Source organism: Trichogramma pretiosum, unplaced genomic scaffold (assembly GCF_000599845.2).
Source record: "Trichogramma pretiosum strain Unisexual culture from Peru unplaced genomic scaffold, Tpre_2.0 scaffold128, whole genome shotgun sequence".
In the NCBI taxonomy this organism is placed as follows: domain Eukaryota; kingdom Metazoa; phylum Arthropoda; class Insecta; order Hymenoptera; family Trichogrammatidae; genus Trichogramma; species Trichogramma pretiosum.
This window is the reverse complement of record NW_019640818.1, coordinates 49,451-70,474: the sequence shown is the minus strand read 5'-3', so window position 1 is coordinate 70,474 and position 21,024 is coordinate 49,451. Positions and strand designations below refer to the sequence as shown.

The 21,024-nt window shown below is 35.2% G+C and overlaps 1 protein-coding gene across 4 annotated transcripts in view; it reads left to right on the top strand.

The window, feature by feature from the left end:
• Nucleotides 1-21,024, top strand: part of LOC106649726 — a 64,511-nt gene that overhangs the window by 42,240 nt on the left and 1,247 nt on the right. For all 4 annotated transcript variants that reach the window (XM_023462562.1, XM_023462555.1, XM_023462556.1 and 1 more), the window contains 2 exons: nucleotides 8,665-8,784; nucleotides 10,993-11,252. In XM_023462562.1, the coding sequence (XP_023318330.1) occupies nucleotides 8,665-8,784; nucleotides 10,993-11,252 (380 nt within the window). The remainder of the gene's footprint in view (nucleotides 1-8,664; nucleotides 8,785-10,992; nucleotides 11,253-21,024) is intronic.

Below are 21,024 nucleotides of genomic sequence, written 5' to 3'. Positions count from 1 at the left end.
TGGCTACAATGAAAATAAGGCGGTCGGAACGAAGAAAATAGTTTTATCGAAGAGCATGCGTGGTGCTTCGAATATCAATATCTGCCATAATTATGGCAGACGAGCAGCGTCACTTTACGCTTCTCATATACAAGAGAATCATTAACTTTGAATAACCAGTCAGTTGGATTTTGGTTGATCAGTTGGTTTAATTATAAAAAAAGTTGTAACTGAGCATTAGAATCATGGAAAGTAAAAAAAGAAAGATTTTATCTTTCAGTGGCAAAGTGAAAGTCACAAAAAACTTCAAAAAAGGTCAAACTAATGTTGGATGTCGGTATAAATTATAATTTATTTGCATGGACTGTATTTCGTCATAGCGATTACAACAATAATAATGACAATGTTGAAACTCATGTTCACCGTCTAGCATACTTTACATAACGTTAATTTTTCACTGAAAATTTTTTATGTTGCGATATGCATGTAGAGCCGCGTTAGGCTAATATAACAAAACCACATAGGTTAAGTGGGGCTATTATTCCGCATGTTTTCAAATTATTTTTCTAATAGACGGTAACTTTATTAATCCATAGAAAAATTTTTTTGAAGGGTTTAACATAAAATTATTCAAAATCCTATATCATAACCATAAAGTTGTCTTTATCATCTTGAAATGTCTACAAAAATCTGGAAGAGATCATGAATTCAACGAAAAAACAGGCAAATTTTAATTTTTATAGGCTTAAGACTTCAAATAAAAAATTATTGAGGGTACGTAGAAAAGAAATCATTTTAGAAATTTTCAAAAGAGGCTATATTAAATGAAAGTTATATGTAATTAAAATTTCAAATAAATCATCAATCACGGTTGAAAAAAATTTCATGTATATCCTCGTGAACTATCCACGAGGATTAGCTTTCCACATTCATCCACTTCCACAGGACATGAATACCACGTAGATCGGACTTCGATTCCGCGTGGATTAGACATAGATACCACGCAGATCATACCTGGATTCAAAAATATTTTAACCCAATGGATTTTCAAATTCTCCAGGTACATTATATGCACGTACATTATATATACGTACATTATTGAATAATTTTTCGAGAAATCTTCGGGAATCTTGGAATTGTTTTGCCACCCGACTCGAAGTATCTGCGAGGCTTTGTCGGTGAATCGTCGTAGATTTTAACTTCTCCATGTAGATTATTCAATAGTCCACCACGATTCACCGACAAAGCCTCACAGGTATTTCGAGCGGACTCACGAAACAACTCCAAGATCCTTGAAGATTTCTCGCAAAATCATCGTAGATTATTCAATAATACACGTGGAGAAGTTGAAAATCTACCGAGTTAGAATATTTCTGAAACCATGTATAATCCGCGTGGTATCTATATCTGATCCACGTGGAATCGTCGTCTAATCTACGTGGTATCCATGTCTAATCCTCGTGGATAGCTCATCCTCGTCGATAATCTATGCGGATATACATGTAATTTTTTTCAAATGGGTGGTTTTAAAAATATTCAATCTTAAATTTTTATATTTTATTTGATACTTGAATCATAGACCGATGCCATGAAATAGCCAGTTTTGGAACTCCAAGGAAAATTTATCATAACATAGGCATTGTATTGTTAATTAATCATTATGCAACAAATGTTTAAAGGTGTTTTTGCCCTCAGTTTGTGCAAAAAACACAAGTGCCGCTTATGTTGGAAGTATTGGGTTGGGCCGCAAACTGGAGAAGTTCTTCACATAATTTTATTTTCATAGTAAACAAAAAATAATAATATAACAAGTATGTTATTACATAGAAAGACCGAGGCATTTGTCCATTTACGTATTTTAAAAAATGCATTTTACGCTAAACTATTGCATAATAGTAATTTAAGTGCAAGTGTTATAAGTAACACTTTTTGGCGAGGTGTAGTATAGGGCTCAAATGCTGCGAGGACTTTTATAGTACTGAGTGTCATAAGTTCACATTTATGCCATTGACCACAACATTGTTGACGATTCAAGCAATGGTGTGTATTATGAGGTTGGAGATGTTCCGAGGCCGGAGTACACTGTGAGACTGTGCTGGATTATCGTTTCGTCTTGCGCCCTGTTGTTCATAGAACGGTCATTTTCCAAACTTTAAAAATTTTTATTTATAAACTCTTCGATCGTCATTTGACTTTGATTTTCACTCGGCTTTTTCTTCAGTTGCCTGCGCGCTAAATAACTCCGAAGCTGCAGCGTGATTATCGTGAGCGTGATTATCTTTATCATCGAGCTTGCTTACATAGTTCTCAGCAGTTTATGCAAGAAAATAAACAGCTTAGATGGATCATGAAGAAAATTCAATCGGTGTAAAGTGCTCTACAATAAGCTCTACACTTGTCATACTATATAAAGGGGTGCGAATTTTTGAGATAAACAGTGTGGTGGTACTAATGAATAAATTGTGGTCTTACAGATTGTAAAAGATGTTCAAACAATCTTGTGGAATTGTTATCACCTCACCTAAGATCCCTACCGTAACCATTCGCCTTCTGCAACAATATACGCGACCCTGGTGCTGTAGCTTCAACGGTTTGCTCTGAATGTTACGAAAAGTGAGGCGCAAATGAAATAAAAAATTTAACCAAGATAAATAAAGCAAAATATACAAGAAAGGTTCACGGAAATCTGTGTATCGCACAACGAGACCACACCAGGTGCGGGTGACCAATTCTTTACCAAAATTTTTATGTGGCTTCCTTGTACTAGTAATAAAACCTAGCATACTTACAAGGAGACCTTCTCACCTTCGGGTCATGGATTTGCTCCAAAATTTTTTTGGGGTCTCCTGGTACTCTATACTGAAGCTCTCTGTGCTTAGTTTGATCTCATGGGCCTTAGGGCCCATTTTTTAGAGGATTTTCCACATTATAAAAACATCTTTGTTATTTTCTATATCGATATAGAAGTACTTAAACGAAAAAGTGCAACGATAAAAAGTTTTTTAATTTTTCAAAGAATCTGCTTGAATTTTTTCAGAATTTTTGGGACCATCTATCACTTAATTCAAAAGGCCCGAACTTGACCCTTTTTTTAGTAGATTTTAGGACTTCCTAAAGAGAGTAGTAGATGGTCCCAAAAATTCTAAAAAAATTCAAACAGATTCTTTGAAAAATGTTGAAACTTTTGATCGTCTCATTTTTTCGTTTAAGTACTTCTATTTCGATATAGAAAATAACAACGATTTTTTTATAATGTGGAAAATCCTCTACAAAATGGGCCCTAAGGCCCATGAGATCAAACTAAGCACAGAGAGCTTCAGTATAGGGTACCAGGAGACTCCAAAAAAATTTTGGAGCAAATCCATGACCCGAAGGTGAGAAGGTCTCCTTCTTAGTTTGATCCCATGGGCATTGAGGCCTAGTTTTAAAAGCGTTTTCTATGTCGACTTTTTGTGATCATCTACCACCCTTTTTAAGAAGTCGAATAAAGTAATAGATGGCTGATTTCATTCTGTTGGTGAACTGTATTTTAATTGATCAACCACTTTTAGGGGTCCATTTTTCTTGAACTATATGGGTATTAAAGCAATTTTTAAAATGCCTATAAGTGGCTCATTAATGGCCAATCTTCTTTTTTAAGGCGGGGGAGGGGGTCCGAAATTGTAGTTTTGGCATGCACTATAACATACCAACATCATGCACTATCAAGCACTATAACATACCAAAAGCGTGTCAAGATCGGTGACATACGTGCGGACGAAAATTTAAAAAAGTATTATTTTGACCCATATGCAAAATAAATTTTCATTAAAGTACACTATTATAATTTTAAAAATGAATTGATGAAACATGGGGATTTGTGGGCTACTCTATTGATGTGAAGAAGCTTTTAAAGATCGGTTTGAGACGAATTTTTTTTCGATTTCTTAGAAATATCTCGTTTAAATCCATATCTGTGGTGGAAAGGGAGAACTGACCAATTCCATTTTCCGTATTTTCGAGGAAAACGTGTTAGAAGTTGCGTGTGAGTGCGTAGCTAGACGCGAATGACTATAACTCTGTACCCGTGATATTTTAACTTACTATGGATGTACCTTTTGGCCCATGTAACTATCAAATTGATAAAGTAGATGCGAAGCGAAAAAAGTGGACTTGGTCGGTTTCATCGGGAAACGTCTTGCGCCCAAGTTCACATGCTCAATTTCTAAGTCGCTATATAACCATCAAAACCCACCTGAAAAAAAAACTAACAAGTGGATTCGATAGGAAATTTCCTCAGCTTTCTGATGGTAATATCAGATTTTCAATATCTCGAACATCTCACATTACTGCTGCGTCAAGTGCCCTAACGGTCGCAGTGCTCCAGCAGCATCCAATGATGTGAGAATTGTATATCGACGTTCCAATATCATATTCCATCATTTTCAAACCAAAGTTGATTCGATATAGCGTTGAAGGTTTCGCTGAGATGGACTTGTTCTGTTTGGACGGTCACTGTTTGTCTCAAAATGGACTTGGTCGGTTTGGCATTGTGCTGTACCAAACGATAGATACAATTTCCGGTCATTCAGACACTTGCACATCAAAGTTGAAACTAAAAGTAGGTGTTTAAAGTCATGAAATCGATTTCGAAAAAAATGGAGTTGGTCGGTTCTCCCTTTCCACCACAGATATATATTATGTATTAAAACCATATACAGGGTGCGACAAAAGTATGGAAACCCTTGGAAATATCGCAGAATATTCGTTGAAAAAAATCAAAGACCCCATATTTTTCGACGAGAAATCCGATGGTGACCTTGAATTGAACCTCCGACGTAACCTTGAACCCTTAGCGACCCAAAAATCGATTTTTAAAATGGATACCCCCACTTTTTATAACAGATTTGTAAAGAGCGAAAAATTTCACGTTCGACTATGTATTTTGTTTTTTTTTTTTTTTTTTTAAGGTAATTTTGGAGGTGGTACAGTTAGAAAAGAAGCCTTTACTCGAACTTAATTTTAGGTTAAATGGGGGTTTTATTTGCGTCTGTAACGCTTTTAAAATGACCTTGAAAAAAAAAACTAATTACATGTTTCAACGTAAAATTTTCCGTTCTCTTCAAATCTGCAATAAAAAATGGGGGTATTTACTTGAAAAATCGATTTTTGGGTCGCTGGGGCTTCAAGGTTACGTCCAAGGTCATATTCAAGGTCACGATTGGATTCCTCGTCAAAAAATACGTCTGATATGAGATATATTTTTTTTAACGAATATTCTGCGATGTTTCCAGGGGTTTCAATACTTTTGTCGCACCCTGTATATTATCCATATATAGTTGAATTTTAATTCAAATTAAAATCGAGTTACCAGTAGTAATTGAACACCACACTAAAAACTACTGAAAAAAATTGATTGTTTAAACGTGTCCATGGACTACAGTAATTAATTTATCAAAATTAAACAAACACTATCGCGAAGTACTCTTTTCAACGAGTAATTAAAAAAATAGAGAGTTTTGAAGGCATTTGAAAATTGAGAAAATTTTGAAGAAATTTTTTGTTGCGATAATTTTGTTGAGTAGTGTAGTTATGAGGTAGGAGGGGGGAGTAATATTATGCCAAAACTAACTACGTTTCTTAATCTGAACAATCATAAAGTGCAATTTTTCCTCATTATGTGAATTCGTTTTTTTATTGAACCTTCAAATGACTTCGATCTAGATTTTCCAAAGCTCACGCAATAGGAAATTTTATTTTCAATAGATCTTGTGTACAATTGGAATATTGAGATGAGCAAATCCAAGATTTAAATTGTAATATTGTGAATCAAAGATTTGATTTTGAAAGAGTTGACAATTTTAAATAAAATTTAACTTTATCAATTCATTACCTTAATTAAAGGTATTTTTAATAAAAAATGCATTGATTTAGGTTGAAAGTTTTAAAGTGATTCTTCGGATAAATTAAATGATCATAAATTTTTTCAATATTGTATAATTTATATTGGCTATGAAGGTGGCACCTGAACTACAACGCTTCTGCTAATAAAACACGCCAATAAAACACGAATATTTGCAAAAAACGTCAAAATTTATTAAAAATATCGTTGACGTATTTCACTGAGTTTATTAGCCTCATCCAGAGCGATTATAAGTAGCGAACGGCTACATGTCAACTGAGCGAAAGTTACATATACAAATACATGAGTTCGTGTAAATACAATTATTTTAAAATATTGAATTACACTCTATTTAGCTTGTCAATATCATCTTTCTTCTTCAAAACAATACGTTGCTTATTAATATGGATCATCTCCGAGATCATTCTAGGCCAGTAGTTCGTTTCTCTATCCAAGATCTTGACATGCTCCTATATCATCTTGTGGCCCGGGTTGTGTAGGGTATGAAGCGCCTCCACCCGATCTTGGTTCTTGTTTTTACAGGCTCGTTCATGCTCCTTGATTCGTATTTTCAATGGTCTTTTTGACTCGCCTACATAACGAGAATCACAGGTGTTGCATTGGAGTTGGTAAACTACACCGGTAGTATCCATTTTTTTCAAATTTAATGAGGCTCTTTCGATAATTTTAAAGATGGACCATCTTCATGAAACCTATATCAATCGATTCGTAAGAATTGTACAAATCATTTAAAAAAAATATATATATGGGTAAACATGCTTGTTTCCGAGAAAAATGACTTTGAAAATCGCACTTTTAACACGGGGCTCTTATGGGAGGTCACCTATTTTTGTTAATAACTTTTCGTAGAAATGGACCATCATGATAAAAGTAGTATTTCCTGAAAGAAAAAATTATACTAATTACGATAGGATCTTGAGAAATTGGGGTAAACATGCTAGTTTAGAAGATATTCCACGTTGAATGTTCGGTTTCGTGATGCACGCTGAAACGACGCGGCACCCGCGTAGTGGACCTATGTGCGCGAAATTCAAAATCGCCCTAAACTGAAAGTTACAATTTCAATTGACGAAAAGTATAAATTTGTTTTAATTTCATAACAAATCTATTTAATTATTAAAAATATAGATACAGAAATTGTTTAAACAATTTATTTTATACAAATTTAAAGTATATCAGCAATACAGACGATGCATCAGCTGACAGCTCGAACTGGAAATTGAGCCGCGCGGCGCATGCGCACTGCCGTGCGTACTGCATCATGCATGATCTCGGCGCTCTCTCACTGTGAGAAAACTTACACCGAAAGAGCCTCCTTAAAACCTATCTGTTATTTGCATTTTTTCATGTAAGTGATTCATCCTGAGATAGAAAATTTCAAAGATTAAAAAAGGGGTGTTAAACCTTTTATTCATGAAATGTGAGCATAAAAAAACATGAAACCGGTGATATGGACTTTTGAAAGGGAAATAGCTAGAGAATTTTTCATTTTTAGGTTCAAGAAAACTTAAAAAAGCTCAACAAGAAGGTTTCATGCAACTTGGAACTAACAAGGAGAGCCTTTCATCTTTGAGATACAGATCTTTACCAAACTTGTTTGGGGGTCTTCTTGTACATAATAATAAAGCCCCCTATAGTTACTTTATTCCAATGGGCCCTGGAAACCATTATAAAGCACCGTGAAGTAAATAATATAACGTAATGTATAAAATACCCTATATTAGAGTATAAGGGTATCAGGTTTACTCAGTCAAGTCTAACTGACTGAGAAGTATTTATACTTTAAGTTTTTAATGTCCAAAACACCTTTTCAATCCATATACAAATTAACTCAATTGGTTTGCTATGTATATTTTGAAGAGCGCATTAATAGTTTGGTTAATTTTAGATCAAATTGGTACGCTCTACAAAACTTACGCAGCAAACCAATTGAGTTCAATTGTTTATTGTTTGCAAAAGTGTTTAGAATGCATAAAATTTCATGTAAAAATATTTTTGAGAGAGTTAGACTTACAAGGCCTGATACCAATAAGTGGTATTTTTTAACATTATATTATATTTAATACTTTTTTCTGCTCTATAACTCTTCTCAGGGCCCATTGGAATAAAGTAACCATAGGGGGCTTTATTATTATGCACAAGAAGACCCCTAAACAAGTTTGGTAAGGATCTGTGACCCAAAGATGAAAGGCTCTCCTTGTAAAAGATACCCTAATAATTATCTACTTTTTGTTCATGGGCCAAAATACTTCAAAAGTAAACCGTTGAACATCTCATGAAAAAAGAAGTTTGATAAACTACAGCTGCTGCTTTGTAGCACAAAAGTCGAGATGTCACCCATTCTATCGTTGAATCAAAGGCAACCAGATCAAGTTCGTCGTCAACTTCTTCAATGCGTTGCAGCCTCTGACTTCACAGTTGTAATACTGTGGTATTATATCAACAGTACCTTATCTACTGAACATTTAACAATCCTTGGCATTATATCAACAGTACATTATCTGCTGAGCATTTAACAATCCTTGCCACAAAGTATTGAATCGGATAAATGAAGCTCACGATACGCAATTTCCACTTTTATTAATATCTGAAGTTCTAGCTGCCCAATATAATTCAATAAAGAAAGCGATGTAACGGCGTTATAAAATTACTAACACTTCCTGAACCACTGGTTTAATTTAAATTATCAAAAATAAATTAATATTAAATTAAATTTATGGATGCTGATTACATCATTATAATTCAAATTAATATAATTGAAATAACAAACATTGATTTTTTAGCATTCGCACTGCTCAAATCATCATATTGATCATGAAGAGAAATCTGCAAAAAATAACAATTTTAGAATATCTAGATCACGCATTAATAGTGCAATTGATGTCACTGGAGTCATATCACAGGTAATCTTATAATTTTTACTTGAATGATAAAAATAAAAAATACATCATTAAGGGAAGAAAGTTACCTTAAATATAAAAAAAAATATCGATTTTTTTATTTTTGTTTTTGACGGTATTTTTACTTAATTTTCTAATGCTGTATTCAAAAATTTTAAATTCTAACCATTGTAAGATACAGATCCTTTAGAACAAATAATTTTATGATTTTTTCAGTCAAATTATATTTTCAGTCAAATTAGATTTATAAAAAGAATACATCCATTTTTAATTAAAAATTTGAAAAGAGCAAAAAAATTCACTTTTGAATAGACTTGAGTTTTTTAAAGGTCATTTTAAGGGGCCTAAAGACTCAAATAAAACCCCCATGCAACAAATTAAACTTAAGTAATTACCTACTTGAAATACTAATCAACAACCAGGTAAAAATTTCACTAAGCTATCATGAAACCTATATGAAGGTACTAGATGTACTCAAGGCCAAACACACTACCTCAATTCGTAAACGAATTTAAATAATTTAAGAGCTTACCGGAAAGTATTTATGAACAATTACTACACTCAAGAACACGCATAGCGCGTGCGAAAGAGACATAGTTACACAACGCTGCATAGACGTTACAAAGACTTGAACATCAAGTTCTTATACGTGTCTACTGATATATCAGTAGACACGCGCCCAAGACTCGGCAACCGAAGTGGCAGCTGCCAGTGCGGACCGTACCGAAATACACTATGCATGTAGAATCTATATTCTTATGATTATCGCGCGCTCTTGGGACGTACGTAAGTATATGCTTACGACTTTTACAGAACTACACCTTATACCCAACGCGTTTAGAGTAGTTTTACTTCAAATTTGAATTCTATACGTACCAATGTAAAATAAATAAGGGATGCAAAGTTTTACTGCGTGGTTACAACCACCCGTTGATCAAAAAAAGTTCAACGCTGCAATAGAGAAATGCAGACACTCAGTTAAAAACATTTCAAATATCAGACAACGGATTACTGAATTGCTGTTACCTCTATTCTTCCCAAAAATCAAGACTCAATCGAATAATCGAGACATTTTTAAAATCACGAAACTACTAAATACGATTGTCAGCTTTGAGCCACCACATAAAAAAGAGACTCTCCCTAATGTCCAAACTGCCAAGAGTTTAATCATAATAAAAATTATTGCAAAAAAGCCTGTGTGTGTTGGATGCGCCAAAAAGCACAATACAAATGACTGCCCCATCAAGGGTAAAATAAATGAAGTCATTTTCATAAATTGCTGAGGAAACCATTCAACTAGTTCAAAAGCTATGCTGTTCATAAACAAATTCAACAAAAACTTTTTCTAGCTCTTCGTGTCAAAAAAAAAGAAAGACCAAAATGTTCTCCCTAGATTCGCGTCGAAAAGAAATTTAATAAATAATAGTGTTTTCCACTCAAAAGTGGTATCTAGGTCAGTCAGCACAAATAACTCAAATCAATTTCCTCTGGAAACAATGGCCGAAGAAAAAGCAATACCATAAACAATAACATCTCAGCTATGTGCAAATTCTACCTACCACAAAATGATTGTCCAAAGAAAACTGGGATAAATCGGCAATTTTGAATATTTTTATCTGAATGTTTTTACAACTTCTTTACAAAACATCTTATTTGATTTCAAAATCAATAAGACTTGCCGTTTTACAAATAAAATTTTTTTCCCTCTTTATCGCTTCTTCCTGAGAAGGCCTGCAGGAGGCATAACCCGTACGCAGAAAAGACTCCACTATTCCCCTCCCCACTGTCTCGTATTTGCCCAGGCTCGAGGACCTGTGGGACAAGAGAAACCGGGGAGTATACCCAGTGCGTATGCTTTTGAGGGTACATCCACCCTCCACGAAAAATCCACCCGAGACAGCCCGAGCACATCGGGTTCTCATCCGACCGAATGACAATTGGAAAAATCCGAATGCCCTCACTAGGATTCAAACCCACGGCCCCTCGAACGGACGTTATCTCTATACTTAGCACGCTACGCACTAAGCCAATAACCACTCAATTTCAAATTAATATTTCTTTTTTGAAAGCTATTTAACCCCTTAATTATATAATCTTTTCTAATGGGAATGCTAGTAAAATAAAATAACAAGCAATTCAATATGAATTTTCGTATGAAAATTTTTCAAATTAAAAACTAGATCAAATTTTTTACAATACTTTTATTTTTAGCGTGGATTTGCATCACAACTCTACAGGAAAGTTCACAGTGCAGATAATATTCGTTTTTCTTTACATAATAATCATGATTCGGAAACTCAAATTAACGATTTAAATTCTAATGAAATAAATTGTTGTCAAGCCTTGAGTGAACGAAATAAACAGGATCAAAATATAGATGTCAGTTTGCCACCAAAGAATTATAGCAATCACAATTTTGTTTTCTTCAATGCTGAGTCCAACTTCATTTCCCTTCCAAATGAAATGAATGGGTAAGTTATCTCAAAGAAACGAACAAACATACTGTTTTTTTATCTATAGATTATATCGCCACAACAGGGCAAAGTGGGAAACCGCATATTAATTAGTTATTAAACTCGAGTGGCAAAAATGTGCCTTGTTCGCGTACAGTGGAAAAGCGGGACTTGGTGATACATAGAAGCAAGAAGGTGACTTATTCGATCGCCCCGGCAAAAATGTACATGTTCTCCGTTGAATCTTTTTCGTATCGATTTTGAGTTGGCAATAAGTTTCAAGTTATTCTTTATTAAAGAACGTACACCTAAATTATCGTTAAAGAATATCTTTGGATTATCTGTTGGAGCAACATTGGGGGGGGGGNGGGGGGGGGGGGTCTTGCGGCTTTCGCCTAGGCAAAAGAAGAAATGCCCAAGATTGTAGGACATACCCACAAAAATATATGAACTTCCTAAATCTTAGGCATTGTCCGCAATACCTACAATTTTTTAGGCAAAACCCGCAATGCCTAAACAATTTTACGCATTACTGTGAGCTATTAATTTTAAGTAAAAAATTAATGTAAAGTGAAAAAGTACGCATTTATTTAAATACAAAAGTCCAAGCTCACTTCAAGTTAAGCTTTGTCAAAACAGTTAAATAATTAGTTATCATTTGTCACAGCAACATAAACTATTGTGGCACTTGGAATTGCATAGAACGTTATTTTTTCGACACATGCATATCTTTGTCTTACAAGCACCCACCATATCCGGTAGCAATATGAGCGGGTTTAATGATATCAAAGACATCTTCAAGCGGTACATAGTATTTGTAAGGAAGTGGACGGCCAGTACAGGGTCCGGCGGTACTTCTTCCTTTTATCCATATCCTAAACCCTTGCCGAAAGAGAGATCCGAGTATCGCGAGCCCGATATGAAACTTGGACCGGCGCCGTTTACAAGAGCGCCGAATCCGCAACGAGAGAGTCGCGAGAGACGCGACTCGTGTGTATGATCCGCGCGCCTGCTGAGGACAAGCAGACGAAAAGCTGTCATAGAAGGGAGGCCTAATTGGCTGACGGGCCAACGACTGCGAGGCTGTGCGAGCACTCTGTGCTGGTCCGCGCTCAGCGACGCTACTGCTGTAGTCCTTTGTCGGGTTCGGTTGTGTTGTGTGCGTGCGAGCTACCTGCTGCAAATCCATTAACGCCTGGCTTTCCTCTCGTCTGCCCTCGCTTATTTGCAGCTCAATTTGGCCTGTATCACCTGCCCGAGAATCTGCGTCATCAAATGTAAGTCGCCCACACCTCTCTCGCGTGCGTGCGCCATATCTTCTGTTATTGTATAAGCTCGATCTCTCTCGAACGTCGTTCTCGTCTAGCCCCGAACTCACGACCGCCGTATCTACCGTATCTAGCCACGGTGGCCTAATTTCGTGTACTTATTGTATCGGGAGGATATCCTATGTCGAACGCGTGTCCAAAAACCTTATTTATAATCCGTCGATTCATTTTTAATGTATGATATATTTAGGCGTCACATTCGTGACTGGCGCCCTTTCTTACAATAAATCAAGCCTAATTATTATTGTTATTTCTACATGATCGAGTGGATTCTTTCGACACCCCGACTTTTCTCCTTTTTTACAGCACACGAAGATCTCGCCGAACTATTTACTTGCGTCCCGAGGACGATCTTGGTGATAAGTCGGTTCATACCATCTACTTCTAATACGTCGAATCGTTTTGCACTTCTTATTTGCTGAAGAGATTTTTTTGACGTGAATTTGGCGTTGAAAACGTCTATAATGATTTTATTCTAGCCTCAGTGACAAACTGCCCTTTCCAATTATCGATTTCAATTTCCATTTTTACTTTATTTTAAGTTAAGTAACTAGTGAGAGTTTACGCTTGTATCCGTATTGGGTTATAAACAAAACTAACAAATAAGTCCGGCTTAGATGCTGACTAATCGCATACTAACATGTTAATGTTCACAGTAATGCCTAAAATTGTTTAGGCATTGTGGGGTTTGCCTAAGAAATTTAGGAATTCCCTATACTTTTGTAGGCATTGCGGTTTTTGCCTAAATTCTTAGGCATTTCTGTTTTTGCCTAGGCAAAAGACACTTTTGCCTAAAAGCGGGTTTTGCCGGTAACATATGTGTACAGAAAATATATTTTCTTAATTTGAATTGCCGCGTTCATGTGTTACGCGGGCTCTTCTCAATCAGCTGAGAGAGGGCAACTCTACTTGTGAATAGATGTACGATGTATATTGTACGATAGATGTTTGAGGGATATAGTCGACACACATAAACATAAATTGTCGTTTTTCTTTTCGCAGGTACGAGTTTTGTAAATATTGTAACTAATTTGTTTAATTAATAAAAACCCCGTAATTATGTTTGCAGAACAACACAATCTACTGTGATAGATTACACAGGCACACAAAATAAAAAAAATGCTCAGTTTCAGAGACTAAACCCAGTAGACTTTATGTTTTCGGGGTCACTGAATCCGAATCCGTCTTGTGTTTTTACCTATAAATGAAAAACATGAAAATTAAGGATTACTATTATGTTTCTGATGTAAAAATATGTTTTCCAGGTCCTTTTAGAACAAAAAATGTGCCTGTAGTTCCTCTTATTATTGAAAATCATCCAACAAACATGTATATTGACTTGTGATTTCTAAGTCATTGACCGCATGATTTTGAATGCAATTTTTCACCAATCTGAATCCTTGCTCTCTCGAAAGTTTCGTAATAAAATTCTTTTCCACTCAAAAGGTAACAGAATTTTAAAAAAAGGCTTGAAAAATTTTTTTCATTCTAAAGTACAAAAAAATGACAAAAATAGCTATTTTAATACCGCTTATTGCTATATTTGGAGATCAGTAGATTAAAAAAATAACTAAATAAAAAATCTGCTACACTTAAGTGGAAAAAAATTTTATTACAAAACTTTTGAGACCGCAAGGATCTGGATTGGTGAAAAATTGCATTTAAAATCATGCGGTCAATGACTTAAAAATCACAAGTCATTATACATGTTTGATGGATGATTTTTAATAATAAGAGGAACTGCAGACATATTTTTTGTTGTAAAAGGACCTATAAAAACATATTTTTACATCAGAAACAAAAAATTTTAATAGTAATCCTTAATTATCATGTTTTTCATTTATACACATAAACACAGGTGTGTCCCCTTAAGGTCATTTGAAGGTCATTTAAAGGTCGAATCATGAAAAATAGGTCTAAATACTCGAAACTGTCCCTGTATAGATTTTTGAGGATGCTGAATTCAAATCTAAAGTCAGATGACCTTTACGACCTTACCTTCAAGGTCATTTGAAGGACAAACTTAGAAAATTCGATATAAAAATCCGAAAAATATCTTTTTTATGTTTTGAAGGTCACTGAAATCGAATTCAAGGTCATTTTGACTAAATTTAGACATCTACAGGTCATTTAAAGGTCGTTACGATCTTACCTTCAAGGTCATTTCAAGGTCAAGTTATTGAAAGGAGGACAAAACTTGATGAAATTATGTTAATTTCGTATGCCTTTTTAATTTTTCTTTTGTAACGCCCCTTGTTTTCTTCAAACGATCGGCATAAAGGTTGCCGTCTGCGTTTAGTTCCTCTATGTTCGCTCTCCCTCTTCAACATACAGCAGTAATCAGCCATCGTTGCAACATCCCGTCTACCTTGATTTCGCTGCTCCATAGGTTTAACGTCTTGATGAAATCGTTCTCCTTGCTCGTCGCTAAAATCACCAGAGTTTTTTCGAGAACTCATCTGAATGGTTATGCAAGAATTCAGTTTATAAGACATATTACTAGAGCTCGGATTATATGCACGAAAAAAATCCAAAATATGCATGCAAATATGCACGAAAATTTAGACGAAATATGCACGAAATATGCATGACAATTTTGCTTTAAAAAAAGTAAATTTATATATTTTATTGAAATATGATATTACATTCCATTTCAACGAAATTTTTTATCATTGTTGATATTGAAACTTTGTAGTCATCGCTCCCGAGCTAACCCATGCAGTTTTCTGAATCTCAGTCATCTTAGTTGGAAAATTATCATCTTTCAGCAATTTTCTTATTTCTGGTCCATCGAATATTCCTTCTTTTAATTTGGCATCAGATTTGTAGGAAAATTTAGATTTCAAATATTTGTAGCATTCATCGCTCTCACTCAAAGCTTTTACCAATAGTTTCATAATGCCCAATTTGATATGTAAAGGAGGTAGTAAAACTTTTTTAGGGTCTACTAACGGACTGTTAATAACATTATGATGTCCAGGTTCTAGAGAATTTCTCTCAGACCAATTGTAGTCAGTATAATAGTCTTTACGATCTCTGCTGTCCCATTAGCACTTGAAACATGGGTACTTTGTAAATCCAGATTGATGTCCTGCTGATGGGAGGGGGGCAAACATAGAGGAAATAAACGCAAACGACCACCTTTACGCCGATCGTTTGAAGAAAAAAAGGTGCGTTACAAAAGAAAAAGGTAAACAGGCTTGCAAAATTAACAATATTTCATCAAGTTTTGCCCTCTTTTCATTAACTTCACCTTGAAATGACCTTGAACTTGAATTTTTACAGGTTACTCAATCAAAAAGCTGAATTACTCAGCTCCGAAAACCTATACACAATCTTTTTTCGATACTTTATCGTTTTCACTACATTTTATCTTGAAATGAGCTTAAAATAACTCAGTATAGTGAAAATGAACTTTGTTTCAAATTCAGCTATCCTCAAAACATAAATGTGATATTTTTTGCATTCTTATATTCAATTATTTAAGTTTGACCTTCAAATGACCTTGAAGGTAAGATTGTAAAGGTCATCTGACTTTAGATTTTAATTCAGCATCCTTAAAAACCCGTGTAGTAGTTTTTTCCCCAATTTTTTAACCTATTTTTAATGATGGGACCTTCAAATGACCTTTAAATGACCTGTAGATGTCTAAATATAGTCAATATGACCTTGAATTCGATTTCAGCGACCCTCAAAACATAAAAAATATATTTTTCAGATTTTTATATCGAATTTTCTAAGTTTGACCTCCAAATGACCTTAAATCGATTTGATGGCGAAAAACTGACGACGGATTCGGATTCAGCGACCCCAAAAACATAAAGTCTTCTGGGTCCGGTCTCTGGAACTGAGCAGTTTTTTTATTTTGTGTGCCTGTGTAATTATTTTTATATGTATTACCTATAACAGCTTTACTGTTTACATCTACATGATTAATTTCCTTCTCGGCCATTTTGTAATTGTGATTTACTGCTACCTCTACAAACATATCAAATATTCAGTTGTATTATTAAACATGAGATTTTACAAAAATAATGATCAAATTCTTAATCAATGTTTATATTCATTTCCATGCTGTGTTGAACGTATTGAATGACATTTCAAAATTTCTTTACCAGCATTGTTATCAGGGTCAACATTATCTTCAGTTGATTCGGAAGATGTATCATCATTTTCATTTAAATTAGATGGTCCGTTGGAGACTTTTTCACTTGATTTATGTGAGACAATTTGTGTACAATTATGAGTTTTACCAGTTTGTACAGTAGTCACAGTTTGACATGATGGAATACTACACTTTACTTTCAATATAGAACTTAGTCCTTCTTGCTTCTCGCTTATAATTTTTCCTAAAGAGAGGATTCTTTTGCATTTGCGACACTTCAAGTTTTTGGCAAGTGTACTCAAATGTACAATTCTGCGACCTTTTATATCCAAATACATTTTATTTGAAGTATCGGTATCCGCGTTGAGGTTAGTTTTTGCGAGTGCTAATCGCCAATAATCATTCAAATTTCTGCCTGCTTTCTGAAGTCGAATCCTATTCAGAAAAACTTTTTCTGGCACTTTTTTTCCTTTCCAATAATAGCGCACGGGTAAAAACTCATTTTCTGTATCACTCATTTTCTATGTAAGTCTTTGATTCGGTTGACTCGTTCGGTTGTTCGATATAAATCTTTGACTAGTATACTGAGTATGCAAACAACGAGCAGAACAGTATGCGCACAAGGTTACTGCGCATTACATGTGACTTATTCAACTATGACGCTCAATATATCTTTTCCCTAGAAAAGAACTAGCAAAAGTAGCACGCAGGTACCTCCTTAATCAAATGCTGCAAGCTGGTGATGACGTCCTTCTGAGAACCAGGGGTCATCGACATTACACCTCGCACGTAAAAGTAAAAATAGCTGTCGACCTTGTGGCGATTTTCGTGGGCTGAACATCCGAACAATCCCGGATCTTTACACTGTTCACCATATTCACGACTATGCTAACAACATCGGAGGATTGACTATTTTCTCGGCGATCGTCTCGGTCAAGGTATATCAACAGATACCTGTCAAACCAGATGACATCTGCAAGACCGCCATAACAACACCCCTGAGATTATACACATTTCCCTTCATGACATTTGGATTGAAAAATGCTAGCCAAACATTTCAGCGCTCGATAAGGTGATTAGAGGTTTACCTTTTTGTTACATGGACATGGATATTTTGATTTACTCAAGATCGCAAGAGCAGCACCACTGACATCTTGAGATTTTATTCAAGTACCTTCATCAGTATGGCCTCATTATTACTCTCGACAAGTGTACATTCGGCCAGCTGGAAGTTTGATTTTTGGGTTACCTGGTGTCAGCTGCAGGTGTTCGCCCGCTTAAAGATCGAGTTTAAGCTATTCTCGTCTACTCTCTACCGAAGATAGCTCACGACCTCCTAAATTTTCTCGGCATGTTTCACTTTTATCGCCGTTTTGTCAAACATGCATCTGAGTTGGAAGCGCCCTTATAAGATACTCTTAGCAAGTCGCTCATCGAAGACTCACATCTCATAATGTGGGCACTGGACTTGAAAGAAGCTTTCGTTGATTGCAGAGATAAGCATTGTTGCAACAAACATATAGAGCCCTCCAGGAACTTCAACAGATTATTGTTTCAACCTGAATACTACAGTACATAGACATACAATTTAATTTGAAATGTTCTTAGTCAAGGAAACCTCCTGTAAATTTAGAGGCACTTTCCCAGTGTTTAGGGATGAAAATATTTTATTTACAGGGTTAGTAAGAAGCCGCAAAATTAACCAATCTTAATTTTTTTTCAGCCTATTTTTTTTTCTTTTAGTGAAATAAAAAGGATCTTAAGGTGTATGTGTCCCCTTTAGTTAATTCGCAATTTTTAATTATACTCCGTTGTTATATCGTTACGTTGGAGATAAAATAATGCATAGATTGCCTGAGTTCAATTAAGCTACTGCCTCCGAGAAGAGCTGGTCTCACAAAATAAAACATGAACAAGGAGAGCCCTTCATGTCCGGGTGACCAAATGGGTTACCGACATAAACTCCGCGCGACAAAATCCCCGGTGACAAAATAACCCAAAATAAAGCAAAATAACCCAGTAAAGTAATAAAATAATATTTATAGATACCTATAAAACATGAAAAAATTTTAAAAATGCTGCGGAGATTTTGTCGTCTAGATTGTGTCACCGGAGATTTTGTCCGGCTCCCGACCAAATGACGAAACCCCCTATAGTTAGTTTAATCCAATGGGACTGTTGTTATCCCCAATCTCTATACGAGATCACTGCGTGCGTCCCCACTCAAACGACGTGCACTGCTGCACTCGTCCCCACCTTGCGCCGACGGCCAATCAACGCGCTCTTGCTTGCTATATAAGCGAGGCGCCCGGCCAAGCAAGGGGAGTCGTCTCTCTGCAGCCAGCCAGAGCACATCGACTCTCATTTTTAAGCATGATGAATATTTAAATATTATGTAACATTAATAGATACCATATAATCGCGTAACATGGTATCAGTCTAAAACAGTCAAGTCCAAGACTGAAAAGAATTGGTACTCTAATCTTTTCACATCTTGAACATTTTTTCAAAAAACAAACACTGTAGCCTCATCTTTTAGATCAAATTGGTTCACTCTTTAAGGCTTGCACAGTATACCAATTGAGCTAGAGTGTTTATTTTTTGAACAAGTATTCAAGACTTAAAAAAGGCAAAGTACCAAAACTTTTCAGTCAGCTGGACTTGACGGTTCCAGCCTGATACCATGAAAAACTATTATATGGTTTTTATTAATGTTAAATGATATTCAAATATTTATCATGCTTTAAAGTGTTGTTACAGGTCTATTGGATCAAACTAACTATAGGGGGTTTCATCATTGAGTCACCCGGATATGACGGGCTCTCCTTGTAAGTAAGGTCTTGTAGTCCTATAACTAGTTCCTACACATCAATCTCGCCATATACCCGTCACCGCTATTAGCAGTTCCAGCCGGCAACAACTATTATCAAACCAAGTCGAGTTCAATTAAAAATCTGACAAGAGTGTGCTCTCTTTCGTGTCACGATCAACCTCCTAGAGTTTCATTTGTATACTTAATTTAATTTTATAATTTGCAATAAATCCTTGATTGTTTTCTATTAAATGAGAATATTCCCATGAATTATTTAGCCACTCGAACTTGACATTATTTTCAGCATACCATTAAGCTTCAATGAGGTGTGACTTTCCCGGCGTGGACCTCTTGAAATCTTGATCGCCAACTCCCGTGGGAAAAAAAGTCACGCAGTGATGCTGCTTGTTGCTAGCGGAGAGTTACACCGCTTAAGTGTAACGAAGTTTTGTCCACTAATCTTAGCCAAATTTTCTCTACTAATCTTTTGCTCGAACTTTTGCTCGCTAAGATAGTGGACTGGAGCGATCGTAATTTTGCAGTGGGACTTACAAGGAGAGCCTTTCATCTGCGGGTCACAGATCCTTACCAAACTTGTTTGGGGGTCTTCTTGTACATAATAATCAAGTCCCCTATAGTTACTTTATTCCAATGGGCCCTGGAAACCATTATAAAGCACCATAAAGTATATATAATATAGTATAATGTATAAAATACCACTTATTGGTATCAGCCCTTGTACGGTCAAGTCTAACTGTCTCAAAAATATTTGTACATGAACTTTTATGGATTCTAAACACTTTTGCAAACAATAAACAATTGATCTCAATTGGTTTGCTGTGTAAGTTTTAAAGAGCGCACCAATTTGAGCTAAAATTAACGTACCAAACAATAAATATTGATGTAAATTATATGAAAATGTTTTTTATTTGTATAACTCACATGTCCCTTCTCTTCACCTATTCCTGACACTCATTTGGAGTGAATTTACATATGTTTTGAGTGCCAGAAATAGGTGATAAAGAACAGTAAGTTTTATAAATGAAAACATTTTTACATGATTTAATATAAATATATTAGTTGATAAATGCATAAATTTTAGCTTGAATTGATTCACTCTTTGAGAATTTCAGTAAACCAATTGAGTTAAATTTTTTATTGATTGAAAAGGTGTTTTGGACATTAAAAACTCAAAGTATAAATACTTCTCAATCAGTTAGACTTGACTGTGTAAACCTGATATTATTATACGCTAATACACTCGGCAACAAAATTATCGCAACAAAAAAATTCATCGAAATTTTGTCGATTTTCAAATGCTTCTATCTTAGGCTAGATTTATCGTATCGACACGCTTTTTTTTTTAATTTCTTGGAAATTTTGTCCTCTTTAAATCCATATAAATTAAGATAAGATTTGAGTTAATGTTGAGTTACCAGTAGTATTTGAGCGTGACCCTAAAAATTACTGAAAAAAAATGACTGTTTGAACGTGTACCAGTACCACAGTGATTTTTTTATCGAAATCTAACATACACCATCGCAA